The 22104-nt window shown below is 34.5% G+C and overlaps 2 protein-coding genes across 7 annotated transcripts in view; one reads left to right on the top strand and one right to left on the bottom strand.

The window, feature by feature from the left end:
• The window catches only part of LOC124366414 (transmembrane protein 47), a 431582-nt gene extending 427211 nt beyond the window's left edge, over positions 1–4371 (top strand). For all 4 annotated transcript variants that reach the window (XM_046822952.1, XM_046822953.1, XM_046822954.1 and 1 more), the window contains one exon: positions 152–4371. In XM_046822952.1, coding sequence (XP_046678908.1) covers positions 152–294 — 143 coding nt within the window. In that variant the 3' untranslated portion in view covers positions 295–4371. The remainder of the gene's footprint in view (positions 1–151) is intronic.
• Positions 4372–4452: 81 nt separating this feature from the next.
• Positions 4453–22104, bottom strand: part of LOC124366413 (lanC-like protein 2) — a 46499-nt gene continuing 28847 nt past the window's right edge. For all 3 annotated transcript variants that reach the window (XM_046822951.1, XM_046822950.1, XM_046822949.1), the window contains 3 exons: positions 18518–18664; positions 7153–7255; positions 4453–4735 (listed from right to left, as the gene is read on the bottom strand). In XM_046822951.1, coding sequence (XP_046678907.1) covers positions 4653–4735; positions 7153–7255; positions 18518–18664 — 333 coding nt within the window. In that variant the 3' untranslated portion in view covers positions 4453–4652. The remainder of the gene's footprint in view (positions 4736–7152; positions 7256–18517; positions 18665–22104) is intronic.

Consider the following 22104-nt stretch of genomic DNA (forward strand, 5'->3'; position numbering starts at 1 on the left):
TATAGTATATATTGTGAAGGGCATCACTCTGCTTTTTCAGTGGTACACAACATCCAACATTACCAGAATGTACGAAACCTGAGTAATACTGTCTAAACTGAGTATCCTGTTCTGGAATGCATGATATTTGACTTTGGCTGTCTGCCCACAGGCAACCGGCAAGTGTGGGAGTTCGGCTGGGCCTACGGCGTGGGCTGGGGCGCGGCCATCTTCCTGTTTGGCGCAGTGGTACTACTGCTCTGTGACAAGGAGTCCGAGGAAATCTACTACAAGGAGCGCAAGGTCACGGCCTAGTGCATTCAAGCCCTGCCTGATGTCGTGCTGTAACATTAGGCAGGCTGCACTTGGCATGTTTATCTGGCGAGGGACCAAGCTGGGGGAGGGCTTCATTTAACCTATCCTTTGCACAGTCTTATATCCGTCATACATAGAAGCTAGGCTGTTCGTTTTACACTAATTATTCAAAAACTGATTTCTTTCCAGAGTACATTAAACAAATTTTTTTTACCGGTAACTCTATTGTCTTAAAAAATATTTAAATTTCAAAATTGTTATCGTTTTATAAATTTATAGTCGTTTCCGACTACGTTATATGGATTTATTTACGCGTAAATGTTGAAATGCAAACTGCTGCTTTTACGTAAGTTTTAACAAATATCTGTTATGATGTATTATATTACTTTTTTTAAAGAATGGTTTTATTTTAAATTATATTTTTTTTTAATTCAAAGTTGACAATATTACGAATAACAATAAGGTTTTTAATTTTTTCTATTTCTAACCTCCTCGCAGTGTAAAATCTTTGATTTAAACTACAAAAAGTTTTCAAAATATTAATATTTTTGTAATAACATTTTTTTATTTGTCGGTTTTACTGAAGTAAATGCGTGATCCACAAACAGGCAAAGGTTTTCAAAGTGATTTTTTTCAATATGGGTTATTTCTAAAAAGTTCCCAACCCCCAGTGAATTCACTAAAAATAAAATAAGGTCAAAGCACGCGCCAAGACATGCCATTAGTGCCCACACTCTCTAGAATGACATATCGACCAAGTGGTGTCCAACGGTTGCTGTTTTTATCCAATATTCGGCAAACGTTCAAATTTCAAAATTATAACTACGTGTAAAAGTGTCAAACAGTGGCTGTACAAATTTTTTTTAACTCCACATTTTGCTAAAAAAGGTGGTAAATTATTGTCAAAAAAGTACTTCAACGTTCATCAAACACTGTCAAAATTTAAAAATCATCGTAACAACTGAATTTAGTATTGTCACTACTGATTTTAAATTCATTTAACCATTATAATTTTTGGCTATAATTATGTGGGAAAATAGTATCCACAAATTCAAAGGAACAAACTGCATTAGTGACTTTCTATAATGATTCAATATCTCTTGTTGGGAAAAATCAATGGCAATATTAATTAATTGTACATTAATTGGAATTATAATCCAATTTAGTTGGATTGTCACCTTCTAAATTATTTAATATTTAAATTAAATTAATTACTTTAAGTCTCATCCAAGTAAAGATGACATTAATTATTTTATTGTAACTAAATAAAATCAATTTAAGAAACAATTAGTTTAATAAGACATCTTGAGTGAAGGCATTTTATTTATTCAAAAATGAAAGTTTTTATGGACTTTTCAAATTTTGTTCTAAAATTTGATTTAGCTCCCTTGAGATTTGGTTCCAGAAGCTCATTCACTGAATATTTAAAGCCTATCAACTGCATGTTTATTAAGTATAATACAATTTGATCTGATTCATTTGCATAAATTGATATTGCTTAAATATTGCCAGTGTATTAAACCATGATTTGCTCTAATTTGAGTAATGGGTTTGTCAAATTGAATGGATTGGGTCCGATACAAATTGGTTAGTCTAATTCTAATTCATTGTTTACATCTAACTATCCAAGATTTAGATTAGTACCCTAAAGAACAAAAGAGATCTAACTTAATGATAAGAGATGTATTTCAGTTATTTGTAAAATTTACAACAAAAAATATGTTTATTAGAAATCATCACAGAAACTTGCTTGGTAAAGACTATAAAACGATAAAAAGATTAAATATTGTAATTACGCTATTTCAATGTTGGGTTATAAGTCAAACTGCAGAAGTGGGTTATTCACTATGTGGTATAGTGAATTATATCCATTCAAAGTCAAATCGATTCATAATATAAATTTATGCCTACATTTTATAAATCACTGTTTTTTCTAGATAACCACAGTTTTCGATCAATTTATGTAATACTTTAGTGCTTACACATTCAAAATGACACTGGTTTCAATTTATGTGAATGATAGTATTTCTAATCGTACATATTTTTAAAAGACATTGTTGAGGAGTACGTATTGTACTCCTAAACAAGACCTCAGTTGAAAATTGTTATACATGTATTTCAGCAAAGTATATTGGCCCGAAAGTGACAAAAAACAGATGTTTTGCTCCCCACGTTTGACACTTTTACAAAGTGAGACGACCAGACGGAGGAACCGTTGGACGCCAGCTGGTCCCAGCATCTGATAGTGTCCAGTGACTTGAGTAGACGCTACAGTGGTAGTGGACCCTACGTGTATTTTCTAAGTTCATTGTATATAATGTACCCTCATCAGCACACGACTGTCTCAGTAGAACGTTCTGTTCTCCTCATCCATCATTTGTTCATCATGAAAACAATACATCCGTTGGTTTCGACTGGTTAAGTTGGCAAAGTACGTACGAGAATATGTTGTAATTATGCGTGAGTAGTTTCATATGGAGTTTTTTTTTTTTTTTTTTTTCGTTTTTCATTGTGATTAATTTGTTTTTGGACAAAGTGTTTTAATGTTTTTACTACCAGTCTAATATTTATTTTTCACAATTTTTAATTTTAGTTCTCCACACAATTTTAATGAAAAAGTGGGGAAATTAAACTTTTATTTCAAAACATTCCCGAGTAAACAGTCTATCAGCTACTCACGTATAAGTCGTAATGTTTTATTTTTCAAAAACTATCAACACGCACGTGTTAAGGAAGGAAAAACCACGTCACTTCCTAATAAAAAAAAAAATCGAAAACAGATGATATTTTTTATAGCAGTGAATATGATAAGGGAAACGATATTACTGAAATACTATTGTAGGCTATGTACTTAGCCTCACCAGTTCCGAGCAGAGGGAGGTGGAAGAGTCGGATAGTTGTAGACTGTTAGGCTAAGTTGTTTATATGTCAGACTTGTAGTTGGATAGGAGTTGCTGGCATCGGCCCTCCATCAGAAATTGTATTTTGAACGCTTTACTCGAGGCTTCTTCATATATGTAATTAGTAATTGAATCAATAAAAATGCCTCAACTTTAATTGGAATGATGTTGTATTCATAGTATATTATACATTCACATCTCAGCATAATGGTTATTGTGATATTATAATTAATGCACATATTTTTGTTTTTCAGCTCAAATATTTATACTTTTAAGGAAAGCATTACATAAAAATAATGTAAAACTGTAAAGAAATGTTGAACACACCTAGAAACTATTTTGTGCTCAGAACTGATAACAAAGAACAAGCTTCCGTAATATTACGTTAATACTCATGTTGTCATTTTGTTACAGTCTGTTATGTGTAAGTTAACTCATAAATTATCGATACGATCAAATGTAAAATTTTGGAAGGGCTGAATGGTTAGGCTGTGAGTAAGAGTGGTTCTGCGATCACATAGCGTAAAGTTGTATATAAGTCCTCTCTTTATTCACCGTTGCTTTTATACAGAAGCAAGTTGACAAATATAGAGTTTTATACTGCATTATTTGTAAATAAGTTAAAACTATTATTTATTCCAAAAAAAAGATGAAAGTCGTTTTTAGAAGAAAGTTACCTAATGCCGATGTTTCACTCGTCTCCACTGCTGTACCATGTATATTCTATCGTCGGGCTTACGTTTTATTTAATCTCTTACCACCTCAATGTTTCCACATTGCCAGATGCGTTTCTTTCGTTCTAAGCATTAAATCTCCTCATCACACATCGATACATTCACAAACCCTTCATACGTTCTATTCGTTTCTCTAACGTTTCAATTTGAATCATCACTCCGTTTTCCAATTAGTTGAGATAAGTTCATGAATTCTTGCCCAACTTTATTCTTCCTCGGTTAAATGGTCTTCGGATATGTGTTAGCTTTGTTTTGTGTATTAACATTAAACGCACAATTGTACATCTGTATGATAGTATAAATAAGTGTATTTTAGTTTAACCAATGTGTAATAATGTAGCATATTGTTTTAATGTCGGTATCTTTTTTTAAATTTATTTATTTGTGTACACTTTTCCTTCCAATAAGCTGGACCTTCCAAGAATAAAAATAAACTAACAATCGGCAGTTCGTTTTATTAAACCCCTCCAATCATCGCATCGTTGACCTGTAAAGGGATGCCCGACACAAAGAAAATAGTTTAATGTATTCTTATAATTTATTAAACTTACTGTTCTAAATTATAAGATCAAGGATCATAATTAAACGTTAATTATGTTCATGGTGCTAATTTAACATTAAATAAATATGCATTGCCAATTCAAATTTGCACAATATTAAACAACAATAATTTGATTGTTATTGATTAAAATGTGAGCAACAGTAGGAAGGCATGAGCCCTAGTTCACAGTTGTAGGTTGTAGGCAGGAAACCCTGCCTTGCTGGGATCCTGGACATCCACGAGGAAGTACGCAACGCCAGCCAATCCTGGAACAGGACATCAGCCAAATAGCATCTCCTCAGAACTTCTTGGCATATTCTCGATTACACTAAACAATTATTTCTTCATCCAGTGAAACCAAAAGAATTCGAACAACAAAGAACCACTGAAGAAAATCTGAGTAGTAAAAATATTCAAATTACACAAAGGTTTTAAAGAAGGAAACAGGATTTTTCCGGACATTTGCAATCGTTTAGTGATAAAAAAAAATCAGTAACACTACATTTCGAGATATTTGAAATAAACCAATGCAGAGTCAAAGTATGGTTTTAAGATCTTTATCTAGCATGAACCAACAATAAAAAAAGTCCACTCCTGTTTCCTTCTTTTCTGCCGCCATCTTGTTTCTGCCGTGACGATTGCCATTTGCTATTGGCCTCTAGTCAGTCGTAGGTGGTTGGTCGGCAAATGCAGATAGGTCTCAATACAATACAGAATACAGGTCACAATAGGTTGTGACTTGTATTCTGTAGTTCAGTTTAATAATTAGTGTTCGGTATTGAATCTGTAAGTGCATGTTTTAGAGTTAGTGAAGTTGACACACAACACGGTGGTTGATTCCTCACCCTATGCATGTCACATCACACTCTAGTATGATTTGTATATTTTAACCTATTTTCTAATTATGTGTTAGGTTAGTTATTTACCTGAAGAAGAGATCAGATTGCAGATCTCACATTTTTCTAAAAGGTAAAAGTGAAAACTGTGAAATAAAGGGTAACTTTTCTAGATAACAATTATTTTTCATCAAAAAATTATATAGAGAGCATATTTATAGAAGTTTAAAAAATGTACAATTTTTTTTATTTAATTTATTTTGAGAAAAAAAAATCATTTGAATAAACATAATAGCAATTGAGAAATCAGTACGGCAACCACACAATGTGTTGTTCCTCTCTACTAGTTGATCGTCAGTGAGGATACTATTGCTTAGAGCAGGGATTTTTGGATTTGCTTTGATATGATTTTTACTACTTCCAAGACAACAAGGAAGTAAAAATAATTTAAAACACTTGGTTCCGACACTCAAGATCGTGTAGAACGTAATCTCTTAACAGGGAATTTTGTCAAACATATAGTAATTTTTGCGTGTTCAGAAATTACATAAACAAATCGCAATCGAAAATGTAAGGGTCCGAATTTATAACTGTGTAACATAACTATAGAATGGTTTATGGTATAATATGAAACTTTAGATCTTTATCAATACAATTGACTTACAGTTTAGTCTACAAAGAGCAAAATAGACTTGCTATGAGAGCTTATACAGGGTGTTTGAAAAGTATGGGTACGGCTTAATATTTTAAAAACCATAGGAGATAACATCTATAAACTTTACACAGTGTCATATGACTATGTAAATTATTTTTTCTTGCTATTACCATGACATGCCAACCATGGGGGGACGGCCCACAGAGGAAAACATGGAAATCTTAAATTGAAGCATGGGTCGAGTGATACCTCATTTGAAAGAGCTCACTTAGTAGAGTTGAATGCCGCAAACCGCATCTCAAAAGGTTTATCCAATCAGAAATGGCGGGTTGTTTTAGGTACACATTGTGAAGTACATTATGCGCTGCCATTTCTGACTGGATCGTCGTATTCTGATGCGGTAGGCGGCGTTTCACTCTACTAACCGATGTGTTTTCACTAACTTTTTTTAATTAGCAAATTATGTCATAAATTTATAACACAATAAATACCAATGTTTTTTAGTTTTATTTATTGTGTTATAAATTTATGACATAATTTGCTAATTAATAAAAGTCAGTGAAAACACATTGGGTAGTAGAGTGAAATGCCGCCTACCGCATCAGAATACGACGATCCAGTCAGAAATGGCAGCGCATAATGTACTTCACAATGTGTACCTAAAACAACCCGCCATTTCTGATTGGATAAACCTTTTGAGATGCGGTTTGCGGCATTCAACTCTACTAAGTGAGCTCTTTCAAATGAGGTATCACTCGACCCATGCTTCAATTTAAGGTTTCCTTGTTTTCCTCTGTGGGCCGTCCCCCCATGGTTGGCATGTCATGGTAATAGCAAGGAAAAATAGTTTACATAGCCATATGACACTGTGCAAAGTTTATAGATGTCATCTCCTATGGTTTTTAAATTATTAAGCCGTACCCATACTTTTCAAACACCCTGTATACAACATAGTTACTTTGCCAATAATGGCTTTAAACCAGTTACAGGGTTAAGAACAAAATAAAATATTTATCAACATTTTTCCAGCACCATTGGTACGTTTTTTAAACAAATCCAGGATTGCTCCCAGGATATTCATCCATGAAGGACACTCAATATTAAGTACAAAAACCTAAGTACATCAAACATCAAATCGTGGCAAAATCTGAGATGTTTATTTCTAATCTATGTCATTTTACTTTCAACTCACCTTCAAACAGCGAAAAAGGTCTGTCTGGTTGCAGCTGCTGATGTTTGGGGAGGGAGAGGCACCAGTCAGCGAAGCAGCCCGCTCGGTACAGGTGCTTTGGGTCCTGAAAATCATTGAGCAACTTTAACAAAGTCCCTTCCAATTTGATCATATCAATCAATTTTTTATTTCCGCTATTTTAGAAGTAACCAAGACATCTTAATCTTTATAAGATCCTGGATTTTTAAATCTGCTCCTCAGTTCCAATTTGATCATATCAATCAATTTTTTATTTCCGCTATTTTAGAAGTAACCAAGACATTTTAATCTTTATAAGATCCTGGATTTTTAAATCTGCTCCTCAGTATCGAGTGATAAATTATTACACTAAAAATTATGAAACTATAGCTTACGAAAATAGTTCTGACACGTTTCGGAACAAAGATTTCATCATCAGATGGTTACAAAAACTTAATCAACCTCCACGTATAGCTTGGGGTCATGAATTTTGAAACGATAGTACATCTAGAAGCTCTGTTCTTATTGGAATTAGTTATAAATTTAAAACAAACACCCTAAAGGTGCGTTTCCATTAACACAAGTTGCTGAAACATGTTGCGCAACTTGTGGCACATAAAATTTGACCGGCTAAATTCCCTGAAACATCTGCAACATTTTGTAAGCGTAGAATTCAACAGTACAGCGTTGAGAATTAAAGATACAGTATAGTGTTTTCTAAGTTCTTAACTACTAATTTTGCGAGTGAATATGAGCAATGCTTCTACCTCAGCTTTCGTGGTCATGGCAGGCGCTTACTTCCAACTTATAAAAAGAAAGCGTAAACATCCAAGATGGTGGATTCGAAGCTTTTTAGCAAATAGAGAAACGAAAGGAGCATATAACTCTTTGATGAGAGACTTACGTATGCAAAGCGGTTTTTATAATTTTTTGAGAAGGAAAGCTTCTGATTTTGAAAATTTACTTAATCTTGTTGCACCGAAAATCATGAAAAGTTTTAAATATCGAAAACCTATTACTCCTGGAGAAATGTTAGCGACAACCCTCCGTTTTTTTAGCTAAAGGTGATAGCTACAGTTCCCTGATGTACCTACACAGGGTTTCCAAATCAGCCAGCTCCGCTTTTCTTACTTTTCTCAATTTTTGTTTTTCTCTCATATACTGAGATCTTATACAATGAAGCTTCTTCTCGACTTCTTCAATAGGTTTCTCCATAACGTCTGCAATTCTCTTAAGTGCATCAGTTCTGGTGTTGGAATTTTTGTGACTTGAATTTCTTATGTTCCAAAGAACTGTCTCTTGCTCATACAATTCAATTAACTTTGCCACTTTGCACTTTGGCCACTCCATCGCAATAAATATTATAATTAATTATTCTATTTATAATTACAATATAATATATTCTACCGTAACTAAAAAAATGTAAAGGTCTACGACTTGAACAAGGAGCACGTGTCGGTTAACGTTCAGGTTAGGTTGACAGCGACTAAACAGTACTGCGCATGCGCAAGTCCCGGCACATTGTTGCAGCCTGTTTCCAATAGTTCGTGATACAAGTTGCGCAACATGTTTTGTTTCACGATGGCCTGAAACAATTTTGTCCCCGGCACATGTTGCAGACTGTTTCCATTTAAACAAGTTTCGGAGGCACATGTTGCGCAACGTGTTGCGATACAAATTTGTTTAAATGGAAACGGGGCTTAACAATACACCTTTTTATTTCTGTGAGGCCTTTTGTACTCAAGAAGCATACCATCAGACCCACATAATACAAGGAGATAATATTCTAAGAGAGGACAGTATGTCTATGTATATATACAGGGTGTACATAAAGTCCTGCACGGGTATAATATTTTCTGAACGATAACAGATAAATCAACAAGATTTGGTACATCAACACTACACCTAAAAATCTACTTTTTGAAGGAACTATCAGTTTTCTGTAATATCATGGGGACGTCCCGCAAGGAGTCAGAAGAAAATCTTAAATAGGAGCATAGGTCAATATGCACATCATTTTAAAGGGCTTATCTAGCAGAGTTTAATGCCGCAAACCGCACTCAAAAGGATTGATCCAGTACAAAATGGCGGCTGTTCAAAGGTATTACTTGGTTTCATTTTATTAGTAGCCATAACCCCAGTAAAGCAAAACTGCAACAAAACGAATACTGCACCTAAATACTACATTATGCTTGTCAGTCGTACAGAAGTGAATTATGACGTTAGTTATCCTCAAGGGTTACGAATTTGGTCGTAATATTTTATTGATAACTGGGAAAACCTGATAACAGTAACAATTAGAAAGCTCTTATCTTTGGGTCGCAGTTTGGACTTTCCTTTTAGCCAGTCTATTCATAGTAGGTTATTCTAGTTTTCTTGTTTTAGTAGTGCTGTCCAACCTTTCTATCAGTGCGCTTTAGTACAAAAGAGTTTGTCGTATTGCTTGTAGTTCTTCAACTACACTACGTCGCTTGACGAACGTGAACGTATAACACTGCTTATGTTGGTTGGTTGGGGAAACAACAGACGATCACACAAGGAAGCATGTCATTTATTTAGTGACTACTTTCAAGAGACGCAGCCAATTTCTAGAACAACTGTAGGGAGAACCTTTCAACGCTTTATGGAAACAGGAAGTGTTTCTGGAGAACATTTCCAGAATATCTGGTTTCAACAGGACGGAGCGCCCCACACTACGGCATCGACGTGAGAGCCTATTTAAACACTGTTTTTTTTGCAACGGTGGATCAGAAGGCGGGGGACTGTAGAATGGCCAGCGCGTTCACCAGATCTTTCTCCATTAGACTATTTTGTTTGGGATTACCTCAAGGACAACGTCTACAACACAAAGCCTCAAAATTTAAATGAACTGAGATAAAGAATACCAGTTCTTTCTTCTAGAATGTCAGACGATTCCTCAAGTTGCCCTGGTAAATTCTGTTTTTATGAGCGTCTTTCCAACTGTCAAATAACCGGAGGTGAACAATTCGAACATTTACTCTGAAAACATTTGGTACGTAAACATCTTTTTAAAATAAAACCTTTGAACAGCCGCCATTTTGTACTAGATCAATCTTTTTGAGTGCGGTTTGCGGCATTAAACTCTGCTAGATAAGCCCTTTAAAATGATGTGCATATTGACCTATGCTCCTATTTAAGATTTTCTTCTGACTCCTTGCGGGACGTCCCCATGATATTATAGAAAACTGATAGTTCCTTCAAAAAGTAGATTTTTAGGTGTAGTGTTGATGTACCAAATCTTGTTGATTTATCTGTTATCGTTCAGAAAATATTATACCCGTGCAGGACTTTATGTACACCCTGTATAAACCTGAAAATGGATATATGTTTCCTACAACAATTTATCTACAGATATTACTAAAAGTTAAAAAAAAAAAAACATGCCGATATTAATGTATCTACAAATTCCAAAATTAAATTAAAGAATACATTAGGAAATCCCAAGAATTGAAAACTAATTGAAAGAGAAAAATATATATATTTTTAAAATATTTAATTTTAGTACATTTTATTTAAAATATATATATTTTTATTTTATATATATATATATATATATATATATATAATAAAGTTAATATTTAGTTAGATCAAACAAAGTAACAGTGAATTTGGAAAAGGCCTAGGTTCATTATTTACTAGATTATTTTGGTTCTTCTTTATAAAAATTGTTTCATAGGCGTTGAGGATTTTTTTATTTTGGACTTCTTTTAATAATTTTGCATTTGAAAAAGAATGTCCAGTTTGAAGTACATGTTTTGCCATGGCCAATCTTTCTTCTTGTTGGTATTTTAAACATTCCCTATGTTCCTTGGTTCTCTTTTCCAACATTCTTTTAGTTTGACTACTGTATTTTAAATCATAATTGTTACAATTAATTTGATAAATTCCAGATTTTTCTTTTTCAATTAGTTTTCAATTCTTGGGATTTCCTCATGTATTCTTTAATTTAATTTTGGAATTTGTAGATACATTAATATTGGCATGTTTTTTTTTAACTTTTAGTAAAATATAATATCTGTAGATAAATTGTTGTAGGAAACATATATCCATTTTCAGGTTCTTGACATTTGATTTGATAGAGAGTTGTTCTTGACATTTGATTTGATAGAGAGTTGTTCTAGAATTTGTTTCAATAATTTTCTTTTTGTTTTATCATATTGTCAATTTTTTAGCCATTAAATAACGCAATTTCCTTTATTTTCTTAATCAAATCAAATCAAATCAAATATCCTTTATTTCCATCAGACATGTAACATGCATTGGATTGCGTCATAAATATTAAAAAAAAAAACACATGTACAGTTTTGTATTTATAAAATTATTATTAATCAATTATTGATATTTATATATTATAAATTAATCAATTATTAAAACTAATTAATTTTACATCATACAGACTATTTATTTCCAATAAATTCACTGAGGGTGTAGAAACATTTTTTCTATTAAAAAAGCCTTCAGTGTTTCTCTAAAGACCATCATTTACATTCTTTAGGTCCACAGGAAGAGAATTATAAAAAATTACGGCATTTATAAAAACAGTGATGTTTGAAAAAAAGAGGTTGCATGGGGGGGAATATTTAATTTGTTGCTATTCCTGAGGACAGTGTCCCGGACTGCGGAATTAGTGACTCGAAAATTGCCCTGGTTTTGCTTAAAAAAGACCAATGTGTGTGGTAAATATATATACTTGGAAAAGTAAGCAGATTGAAGTTCTTAAAGTGTGATTTGCAGGATTCTGATTGACGGATGCCAGCAATAGCTCTCACCGCTTTCTCTGCAAAAGAAAGACATGGTTTTGTTTCTGCAATTTTCAAAACCCCAAATTTCAACAGCGTATGAAAGGTAGGGATAAACTAATGCAAAATATGAAGTTAGAAGCACATCGGTGCCCGTGAAAGATGAAAGTCTATGAAGAACAAAAATAACCAGCACAGACTTTACGTGCGACATGATTTACATGAAAGGAGAAGCTAAGATTCCTATCGACAATTAGGCCTAAAAACTTGACCATTTGCTCAGAACAAACCTCTGTATCGCCAACCCAAACACTCAAAGAGTCATTGCGTCTTGATGAAATTGAAAAATCTAGCAATGTAGTTTTATCAGTATTCACGGCCAAACCATTACTCTGAAACCACTGGACTATTGAATTACACTGAACAAACGTATTTATCTCCATATTGAAACGACAAGACTCATCAATTACAAGTGATGTGTCGTCAGCAAACAAACACAACAAGCCCCTCGAAACACAACTGCTGAGGTCATTCACATACAAAATAAAGAGGAAGGTCCAAGTATGGAGCCCTGTGGCACACCCGTCTTGACAATCTGCTCGTCAGAAAAGCATCTTTTCCTAGTATTTACGTCAACGTATGGAATTTTCCACAACTTGTCTACGCTGACTCAAGAAAGATGACAGCCATTGATTTGCCAAGCCACGCACACCCACTCTGTCAAGCTTTTGCAAAAGAAGTTCATCTTCATGCGAAAACCATGTCAAATGCTTTTCTCAAATCAAAAAAGATACCAGTAGAAAACTGTCCTTCATCAAGAGCTTTAACAACTTTATCCAAGAGAGCAAACATTGCCTTCACAGTTGAGCCTCCCTTGACAAAGCCAAACTGTTTGTCAAACATAAACTTTATTACTCCTCCAGGAAAGCCGTTAACCTTATCAAAACTGCCTTCTCAAACACCTTAGAAAATGTCGATCCAATCGAAATAGGCCTGAAATTATCAAGTTTCTCAACCAGTCCCCTTTTATGTAACGGCTTCACTATAGACAACTTTAAAATGTCAGGAAACAGGCCATTTTCAAACGATAAATTTATCAAAATGAGCAAGTGGCCTAACAAAATACTCCGTACATGATTTAAGAAGCTTCGATGATATATTGTCGAAGCCAGAAGAAGCCTTTGCTTTTATAGATCTGATGATGTCAGATACTTCCACTTCAGAAACAGGTGAAAAGAAAAATGAAGACACCCCTGCACATGATTGTTGTTGAAGAAGAGACAACGATATGGAAGATGAACTTGCATTCGACACATTAATGAAGAAATCATTGAACAAGTTAGAAACGTCCTTCGGATCCCTAAATAATGACTCCTTTACTATCCTTGATGGTTCGAGGGATATCTGCCAAAACTCTTGCCTTACCTCTATGCTCGTTCACTATGTCCCACACAGTCTTAACTTTATTTGAGGAAGTCTGCAGTAAATGTTTAACTTTAGATGACTTAGCTTCCCTCACACTAGCCCTATATTGCCTCTTCAAAGAAAGGTATTGTTTTCTTCTCTCATCAGAAGAACTCAGGTCTTTAGTTTTTATAATACCAATGCGCAACCAAATCACGTAGCTCAATTTGCTCCTGGGTTAAAGACACTTTGGCATTTGGAGAACGCCCACGAATCCGAACCCTTTTCTCAGGAAAAGCCTGAATGAAATAAAACTCTATAGAGGACATAAACAAGCTCATCTTATCATCCATTGTTCTAGCCTGCGCAAAACATCATGCCATGTTTCCCCACCCAGAAGATGTCTAAAAATACGAACATTATCTTCTACAAATGATCGCTTAAGCATAAACTTAGGGCAATCAGGACTAGATAAATACCTGACATGTGAGATTTGTGCATGGTGATCGGACAGTGCATTTATCACGACAGAGCAACTGAAAATGTCTTCAGAAAGATCAGTATATACGTGATCGATTAGGGACCGGGAGTTTTTTAAATTCCCTCGTAAATGAATTTACTTTATTGCTTAAATCGTGAGATGCCATCATGGATAGAAGACTATCTACTTTCATGTCAGCAACAGAGAGATTAACATTGAAATCACCCACAACAACAGTTCTAACTTCTGACTTCTGGATTTATAATTTTTTTGGAGGCAATCGGATAAACATTCATAAAACATCTCATGTTTCTTGCACTGACGCTGAAAAAGGTTTCGGCTTATAAGCGGTAACAACAAGAAGAGGAAACTGTCTAAATTGAAAAAAATCGCTGCCGCAAGCTCACACCTACCCTCCTGACAAAATCGGGAGACATCTAAAACATTGTGTTTTATTGAAGGTTTACTAAAAATGCAAACACCTCCCTTTTGATAAATTTTTCCTACAGAAAGCTGTAACACCAGTGTAACCATGCAGTGACAAAACCTCAAACTCAAAATCTCTCAGGTGGTGTTCAGATAAACAAATTTATATCTACATTTTCGGCGTCAATAAAAAGTTGAAAATTATCATCTTGTTATTTATACCCTGAACATTTTGATGAAGAATCTTTACAGTATCAGGTGGGCTATCCAGGTGTCCAAGATCTGCCACTGCAGAGTCCCCCGGGGGGGACCACTCATAAAAAATCTGTGCAAGGGGTCAACACCTTTTCAAAAACCCTCAGTCTGCCTGCAATGCCGCAATGAAAACAGACTCAAAAAGCGTAGCTAGATGAGTTATACCTCTCCTATTGAGGTGTCGTCCGTCTCGGGCCAGGTCACGCCTCCCTACAGAGCAGTTAGCCTCCACATAAGTGACTCCAAAGTTACCACACATCAGCTCAATTTGTTCATTAAAGTGAAAAAGGGCCTTGTATGAAATGTCAGTTCTAGTCAGTACACTGTTTACAAAAACTTTGGAATTTGGAAACTGAGTCCTTACAGTGTACAGCAAATCCGCCATGCTGTGAAGTGCTTGACGTTTACCATGGCCGCCATTGTAGCCAGGCCCCTCATCCTTGTAGCCTCGTATAAGATTGTTTTGTGCCTACATGTAAATAAATAACAGAGAACTGCCTGTTAACTAGCTTCAACAAGTTCTGCTTGATATCATTAATTTTAGCCCCAGGACAACACTCGACATGACCCCCTTTTTGTTGAGTACTTTTACCTGCATGTCGTATGATTGAATCTCCAATCAATAAAACATTCTTAAAATTCAGGCTGTCGCCACTTGAAAGCTCTAAACAAGCAGAACCTGTTGAGGTTTCACCAGAAACAGAGGGGACGGGGCAGTAAGGCATCCATCTCCCCCCCATCCATAGACTCAGACAGTTTCAGCCATAAGATCGGGAGAACCAACATACCTCGCCCCCGACAGCACCTCCCCCTCCAGTCTTACAATTTCACTATTTAAATAATTAATGTTAGCTTCCAACACCTGTACGGTGGTCAGAAATCGCCACGTTCTGCCTCCAATTGTCAGAAATCTTGACCTCCAGTTCCGAAATTACAGTGTTTGTGTTGTGAGTGACATCAGACCCAGAACACTCCTTTGACTTAGTACCACAAATACAGCCAGTTTCTACACTATTCACTTGGTCTCGTAAAATAACATTTTCTTGCTTACAAAGACTTAGTTTATTTTGGAGACTTTTTATTTCAAGATCACAGTCATCTTCTATAGCATCACACTCGTTACATTTATTCCTATAACTAGAGTTGAGATCTGTAAACTTAGTCCTCTACAGTTTGTAATTGATAACAAAGACCTTCATTTTCAATTTTTAGATCCCTACAGAGCTTTTCTGTAGAGTCTAGTTTTGGCCATAATGGCAGATATGTGAGGTACAAGCTTTCTTAACTTCTTTTTTATAATTTTCTGTTGATAATGGAGTATGTAAAAGCCGATGGATTAAATTGTGAAAAGCTGCTCTTTTTTGTGAAGGGGGATGAAATGAATCAAATGGGATGAATCTGTCATTTTGTGTTGATTTTCTGTATATATCAAATTAAAAATGGCCAGTCGTATTTTTCATAATCGATAATTGAGAAAAGGGAGTTGATTGTCATTTTCTATTTTATGAGTGAATTTGATAGAAGGGTAAACAGAGTTAAAAGAATTAATAATATTTTGAAGATTTTGTTTCTTGTTAAAAACAGCAAGAACATCATCAATGTATCGCTTTCAGATTCTAGGAAAATAATCCATTGTTTCTTTTGCATGGGTTTCAAACTTACTGTATGTTTGCGATAAAACACGAAAGTGGATTTTCCATGGCTGTACCATCAAACTGTTTGTAATATTTGTCTTCAAATTGAAACACATGTTGGGACATATAAGATTTACTAAATTATGATAGTAGATATTTAAAAACATTTACATTAAACAATACCAAACTCCATAACTACAAGATTGCTAGGGTAATGAGGGCTGTGGAGTTCAAACTTGGTAAAACAGAAGTTACGAATAAGTGATGAATTAATGTATTTAGATCAGTACAAAATGGTTTACATTGTACAGTCCAGCCCTGGAAGCCAGTAAAAAAAATTCAATCAGAAAAATCTCTGAAATTTTTCTCAGTTGTGACTTGAAAAATTAGGAACATAAATCATTATGTATGTGCAAGTTTGTTATTTTTTCTATCACGAGCAAGATACTTGTTAACCCTTAGTTTATTTCAGTTTTAACTCAAAATAAAATGTACTATCTTTTTTGTACAGTACATAATGTTAATTCCGTCAACTTCAGTAAGAATCGGAAACTTCATATTTTGTTTTTCAAAAGTATTGGTTTGAAAAAAATATTTATATGAAAGGTGTCAGCATAGGAGTAATCTACCAGCCAAAGCAATAAGGAAGAACGCCAACTCTATACAAAGCTAATAGTATTCTGACACTGAGCAAGCCATATTGACACTTACATAGTAAATTATGCTGCTCTAGTAAATCTATTATTTTGTAAAAGTCAAAGTCAAAAAATCTTTATTCATTTTAGTTACAATGCTGTAACATTTGAATAGTGTCAATTTAAACCAACTAAATACACTAATATAAAATAAGGCTACAATAAAACAAAAATAAAACTACCTGATTTGCAAATCAAAATATTCATGTAATGAATATAAATCCTTGTCCATCAAGTAACCTTTAAGTTTTCTTTTAAATATTTTATTTTTTTTGTTTCTTGTTTGATAGCAAGTGGAATGGACGTAAGAAATTGGGATCCATTATATGGAACAAGAAGTTGGTTTTTTTGTGAAAAAATTTAGCCTATGGCGAGGTATTAAAATATCATTTTTATTACGTGTATTATATAAATGAATTACTTTGGTCATACCAGTATTTAATTTTAGAACACATAATTGTATCCATTATATATTGACCGTAGACAGTTACAATTTTCAATTCCTTAAATATTCTTTTACAGAATCATTTATTTTTACATAATTCTCAGAGATTTTTTCTGCATCCGGAGGATTTCATCAAGATTTGATTTTTTATTAGCACCATACAAACCGAGGCCAAATGCAATATAAGAATGTATATAAGACAAATAGATTGTTATCAATGTATCAGTTCTACAGATAAAAGACATCTTCGTCAAAGCATAATTTCTTGAGTTTAATTTTGTAATCAACAATTCTATGTGTTGATCCCAATTGAGATTTTCATCAATAGTCAGACCTACGAATTTACTGGATTTTTTTTGTTGCTAGTTGGTTATTTACTATGATCATTGGCTCAATTATTTCCTTTTTTTCTGGGTTTTAAAGGATGTGTAATTTGTTTTATTTATATTTAATATTAATTTATTTTCATTTAAAACAAAATTAATGTTATTAAATTCCAAATATGAAAGCCTATCTCATCTACTGAATTAGATGATAGTTTAAGATTTGCATTATCTGCATATAAACAAATATTTTCCTGGGGAATGTGTTTTAAACTAAATTGCAAATCTTTAAAATAACACAAGAATAGCAATGGTCCTAAAATTGATCATTGTGGAACTCCAAAAACTACAGTTTTAAGTTCGGAGGATTCTCTAGAGATTTTATTTTGTAAGAACATCGAAGGAATTTCTACATATTGAAATCTATTAGTAAGGCAAGATTGAAACCATTTTAAATGTTTTGAATTTATTCCTAAACAATTTAATTTCTTAATTAAAATTGAGTTGTCTACGCTATTAAAAGCTTTTGAAAGGTCCATAAAAATACCTAGCGCATGTTTCCCTTTATCAACAGAATCTATTATCGACTCTAAATATTCTACTGCTGCACTTATTGTTGATATACCAGTACGAAATCCATGCTGGTTATCGTCTAATAGATTATGTTCCTCTAAAAATGCCATAAGCTGAGAGTGAACGACTATTTCATAAATCTTTTATGTTGAAGGAATTAGAGATACAGGACTGTAATTTGACATTTTTTTGTCATCCTTTTTATATTAGAAGAATTTGGGCTACTTTTAATTTATCAGGGAAGATGCCAAATATAAATGACGAATTTACTAAATGTGCCGGTATTTCACACAAATGTTCTCTAGCAGATTCCAAAAGTAAAACATTAAGTGAATAAATATTACAAGCAATGATTCTATGGTTACCACTGACCCCAGTCATCTGGTACAGCTGCAAGAAGGTGTAGGCATTGCCGGAGACACCGTGACAGATGCTGTAGCCTTTGGTACACAGTCCTCTCTGCCATACAACCTCACCACTCTCCAGTGCCACAGTGCGGTAGCGTTCCTCACCAAACTCCTGCTCACGCAACTCAATTCAGTCACAACATTCAAGTAATAGTTTTAACTTAATAGTTTTTACCTAACCATAATTTGACGAATATGTCTTAGAAGAATGAAAGTACTTCAGTTAGACACCAGATCATATGTTGTACATTTTTTTAACACCTAAGAAAGAAAAACAAAAATTATTTATTTAAACAGCAGCAAAAGCCACATAATAGTGTCATATATTTGTCAGTTACACTTTTAAGTTAGTTTTGACATAGTAAATGTATAAATCTTTTACATACAGATTTATTTAGAAGTCAACTTTAAGTTTTAAGTGATAAAAATGAAAGTCTTCATCTACAGATTCCTAGATGACTATAAGATGCTATAAGACTAACAATATTGGGACAACAAATTTTAAACAACTTTTAAATGCCATTCAAACACATAAGTTATTCACCTTTTCAGCACATTTTAGTATATTTGGTTGTTCTACAGTAGTGTTTGTTGCTTTCTCCAAATAATTTTTTATTTAATTTTTTTTATATATTTAAAAATGTTTTAGAACGACACAGGTGTCAATATTTTATTACTTTTTTGTTTATGTTTTGTTTTTTTCTGATTAAATAATTTTACATTACATACCATGACCATTCGTTTACTTTTTATAATTCACTTTTGTGTTGGTCTTTGAGTATTTATGATATCTCAATATATCATTGTCCAAGTATCTGTCTCCTTCTGAAGTGTGCAAATTTGTCTTGAGAATACAATACATAGAACGTAAGCAGAACATTGAAGTGACAAAAATTGAGCATATGGCAAAATGTAAACTATAACAAAACAAGCATTAGTTGTGGTTCCAGTGTGCAAATATAACAAATCGAAACGGAATGGTTGCTTATAAACATGCACGAGGGCACAAAACTGCTATCTAACGCAAAAACAAACAAATACGTGATCGTTAGTGTCTAAAAAGAGTGCACCTTGGGCAAGTTCCCCAATGGGTTAAGCTGTTTTCGTGGAAATATGACTTATAAGAGCACCTGTGTGGAGGATGAAATGTTTCTTGAGCAGCCCTTTTTTGACGTTTAAAGACCACGTCTATTCTCTTCTATTCTCTTATATTCGTATCCAAAGATTTCTACACCATAGCTAAGAAATTAGTCCATAATAAACTGGTAACAAACCTCTTGGTGTCCTGAGTTGAAGAAAGTGCTTTCAAAATAAAAACTTAGGAATTTAGCATTTTGATTACTGAGTATTCAATGTGATGAGTATATATATAGGGTGTACCATAACTCTCTGGACAAAGGTATACCACGTTAGAGAGAGAGAGAGAGAGAGAGTATCTTTATTTTACAATCTTCAAGATTGAAAATGGTGTCACTTAGTACAATACATTTGTTATGGTAATTTCAGTCCAGAACTTGCTTTACATAGTAAAATTTGGCCAGTCCAGAAATTCATTTATGGTGTAGAACGGTCGTTGGAGCAACCAAGCTTGAAGTTTTTTCTTTAAGATAATTGGGTCAGCTCTCTTGATTGTGTCAGGAAGGATGTTGAAAAACTTGGCTCCAGCATATGAAGGCTTTGATTGAAAGCGACTACTGTGGTGAATCGGCAGAGCAAAGTCTGTGGCATTCCTGGTTTGGTAGGTGTGAGTATCCATGTGGCGCTGCAGTTGTCTTGAGAATGCCAGGTAGATCACTTCCAGCAGGTAGATATTAGTGACTGTCAATATTTCCATTTCTTTAAAAGCACACCTGCAGCTGTCTCTCCAGTCAAGATCAGCCAGTATTCTTATAACCTTTTTTTGAATGATGAGAACACGCTCCAGGTTGCCACTCGCCGTAGCGCCCCACAAGACAATGCCATATCTGAGATAGGACTCGAACAGAGAGTTGTAAGCTATTCTCACTGTATCCTCTGTGCCGACATGCTTGATTCTTCTAACTGCAAAGATGGCACTACTCAGTCTGCTGCACAGTTTATCAACATGGTCCATCCACGATATTCTGTTGTCAACCACAACACCAAGATGCTCCACTGAATTTACAGAGTCAAGGTTGGGGAATCCTGGCAATTGTTCTTTCAAGCTGCCAAGAGTCATTGTTTTCGTCTTTGATTCGTTAAAAACAAGGTCGTTCACTGCACAGTACTCAACAGCAACATTCAATGCAATGTTAAAATGATCTTACCCAGCGGCTTCACGATGTTCTAAGATCTTTTAACTTAAATTGGTCCGTGAATACACCAACACGAGTGACCGCGACGTCGAGTACTGCCATCGACAACGTCATTACCAACATTTCTGACACCACAGTCTCTGTTTTGAATACGGCGGTCTTTGACCATTTTGCGCAGGAGATAGTGGTTCATGGATGCAAACTACAAACTCAAAATTCAAAATTTCACGAGTTTGTAATTTTCAAAACATTTGCCATCTGAACAAACTTTTAAAAAATGAGTCTTGGAACTTTTTAAATAACTTTCAAAACGTCAATGACATGTATCGGGCATTTAGTGATGCTTTCAATTACTATCTAGATGTTGCGTGTCCTTTTAAAAAAACAAAAATCAATACCAAACCTCAGAAAATTTCATGGTTGACCAAGGGCATTCTCATATCTCGAGAAAAACTAAAATTCTTTCACAAAATCTTTATTGAATCTGAAAATGAACGTTTTAAACAATTTTTTAGAACATACCGGAGGATCTACAAGAAAGTCATACGAGCGGCTAAAGCCTATGACATCAATAGAGCCTTGGGTGAATGTGAAAATTTTTCAAGGACAGCTTGGAAAATTATTAATGATTCTTCTCGAGATACGAGTAAGGACAAGGGTTCCAGATCATTTGTGATCAAAGTTGATGACACAATTGTTGAAGATCAATTACTAGTGGCAAATGAATTCAATAAATATTTTTCTTCTGTTGCCTCAATGAATCCGTCATTCACGGAAACTCAATCTTGTGGAAGGCGTGTTCCGGAGCCGGTTGCGTCCATGGCTCTGCCTCCTGTGTGTGGGGATGAGATAGCACGTGTCATACAGGGACTGAATTCGAAGAAAACAGGTGACGCAAATGGGATGTCAGTTTGGTTACTTAAACGGTGCCTCAGGCACTTATTAGGACCACTCACAAAACTGATAAATTCCTCATTCGAATCTGGAACTTTTCCTTCTCTTTTGAAGACAGCCAAAGTCATTCCAATTTTCAAGAAGGACGATCCTTACATTCCAAGCAATTATCGGCCCATATCAATTCTTCCGGTGTTCAGCAAAATTTTTGAAAAAATTTTCTATGAAAGACTTGAAAGCTTTCTAGAAAACAAGCGGATTCTGAATCCAGAGCAATTTGGATTCAGAAAAAACAAATCCACAATTGACGCTGTGAACAACCTTTTGGAAAATGTTGTCGATGGATTGGAACGGCGAGAACATGTGCTTAGCATATTTCTTGACC

This window comes from Homalodisca vitripennis, chromosome 7, assembly GCF_021130785.1.
Source record: "Homalodisca vitripennis isolate AUS2020 chromosome 7, UT_GWSS_2.1, whole genome shotgun sequence".
Taxonomy (NCBI): Eukaryota; Metazoa; Arthropoda; class Insecta; order Hemiptera; family Cicadellidae; genus Homalodisca; species Homalodisca vitripennis.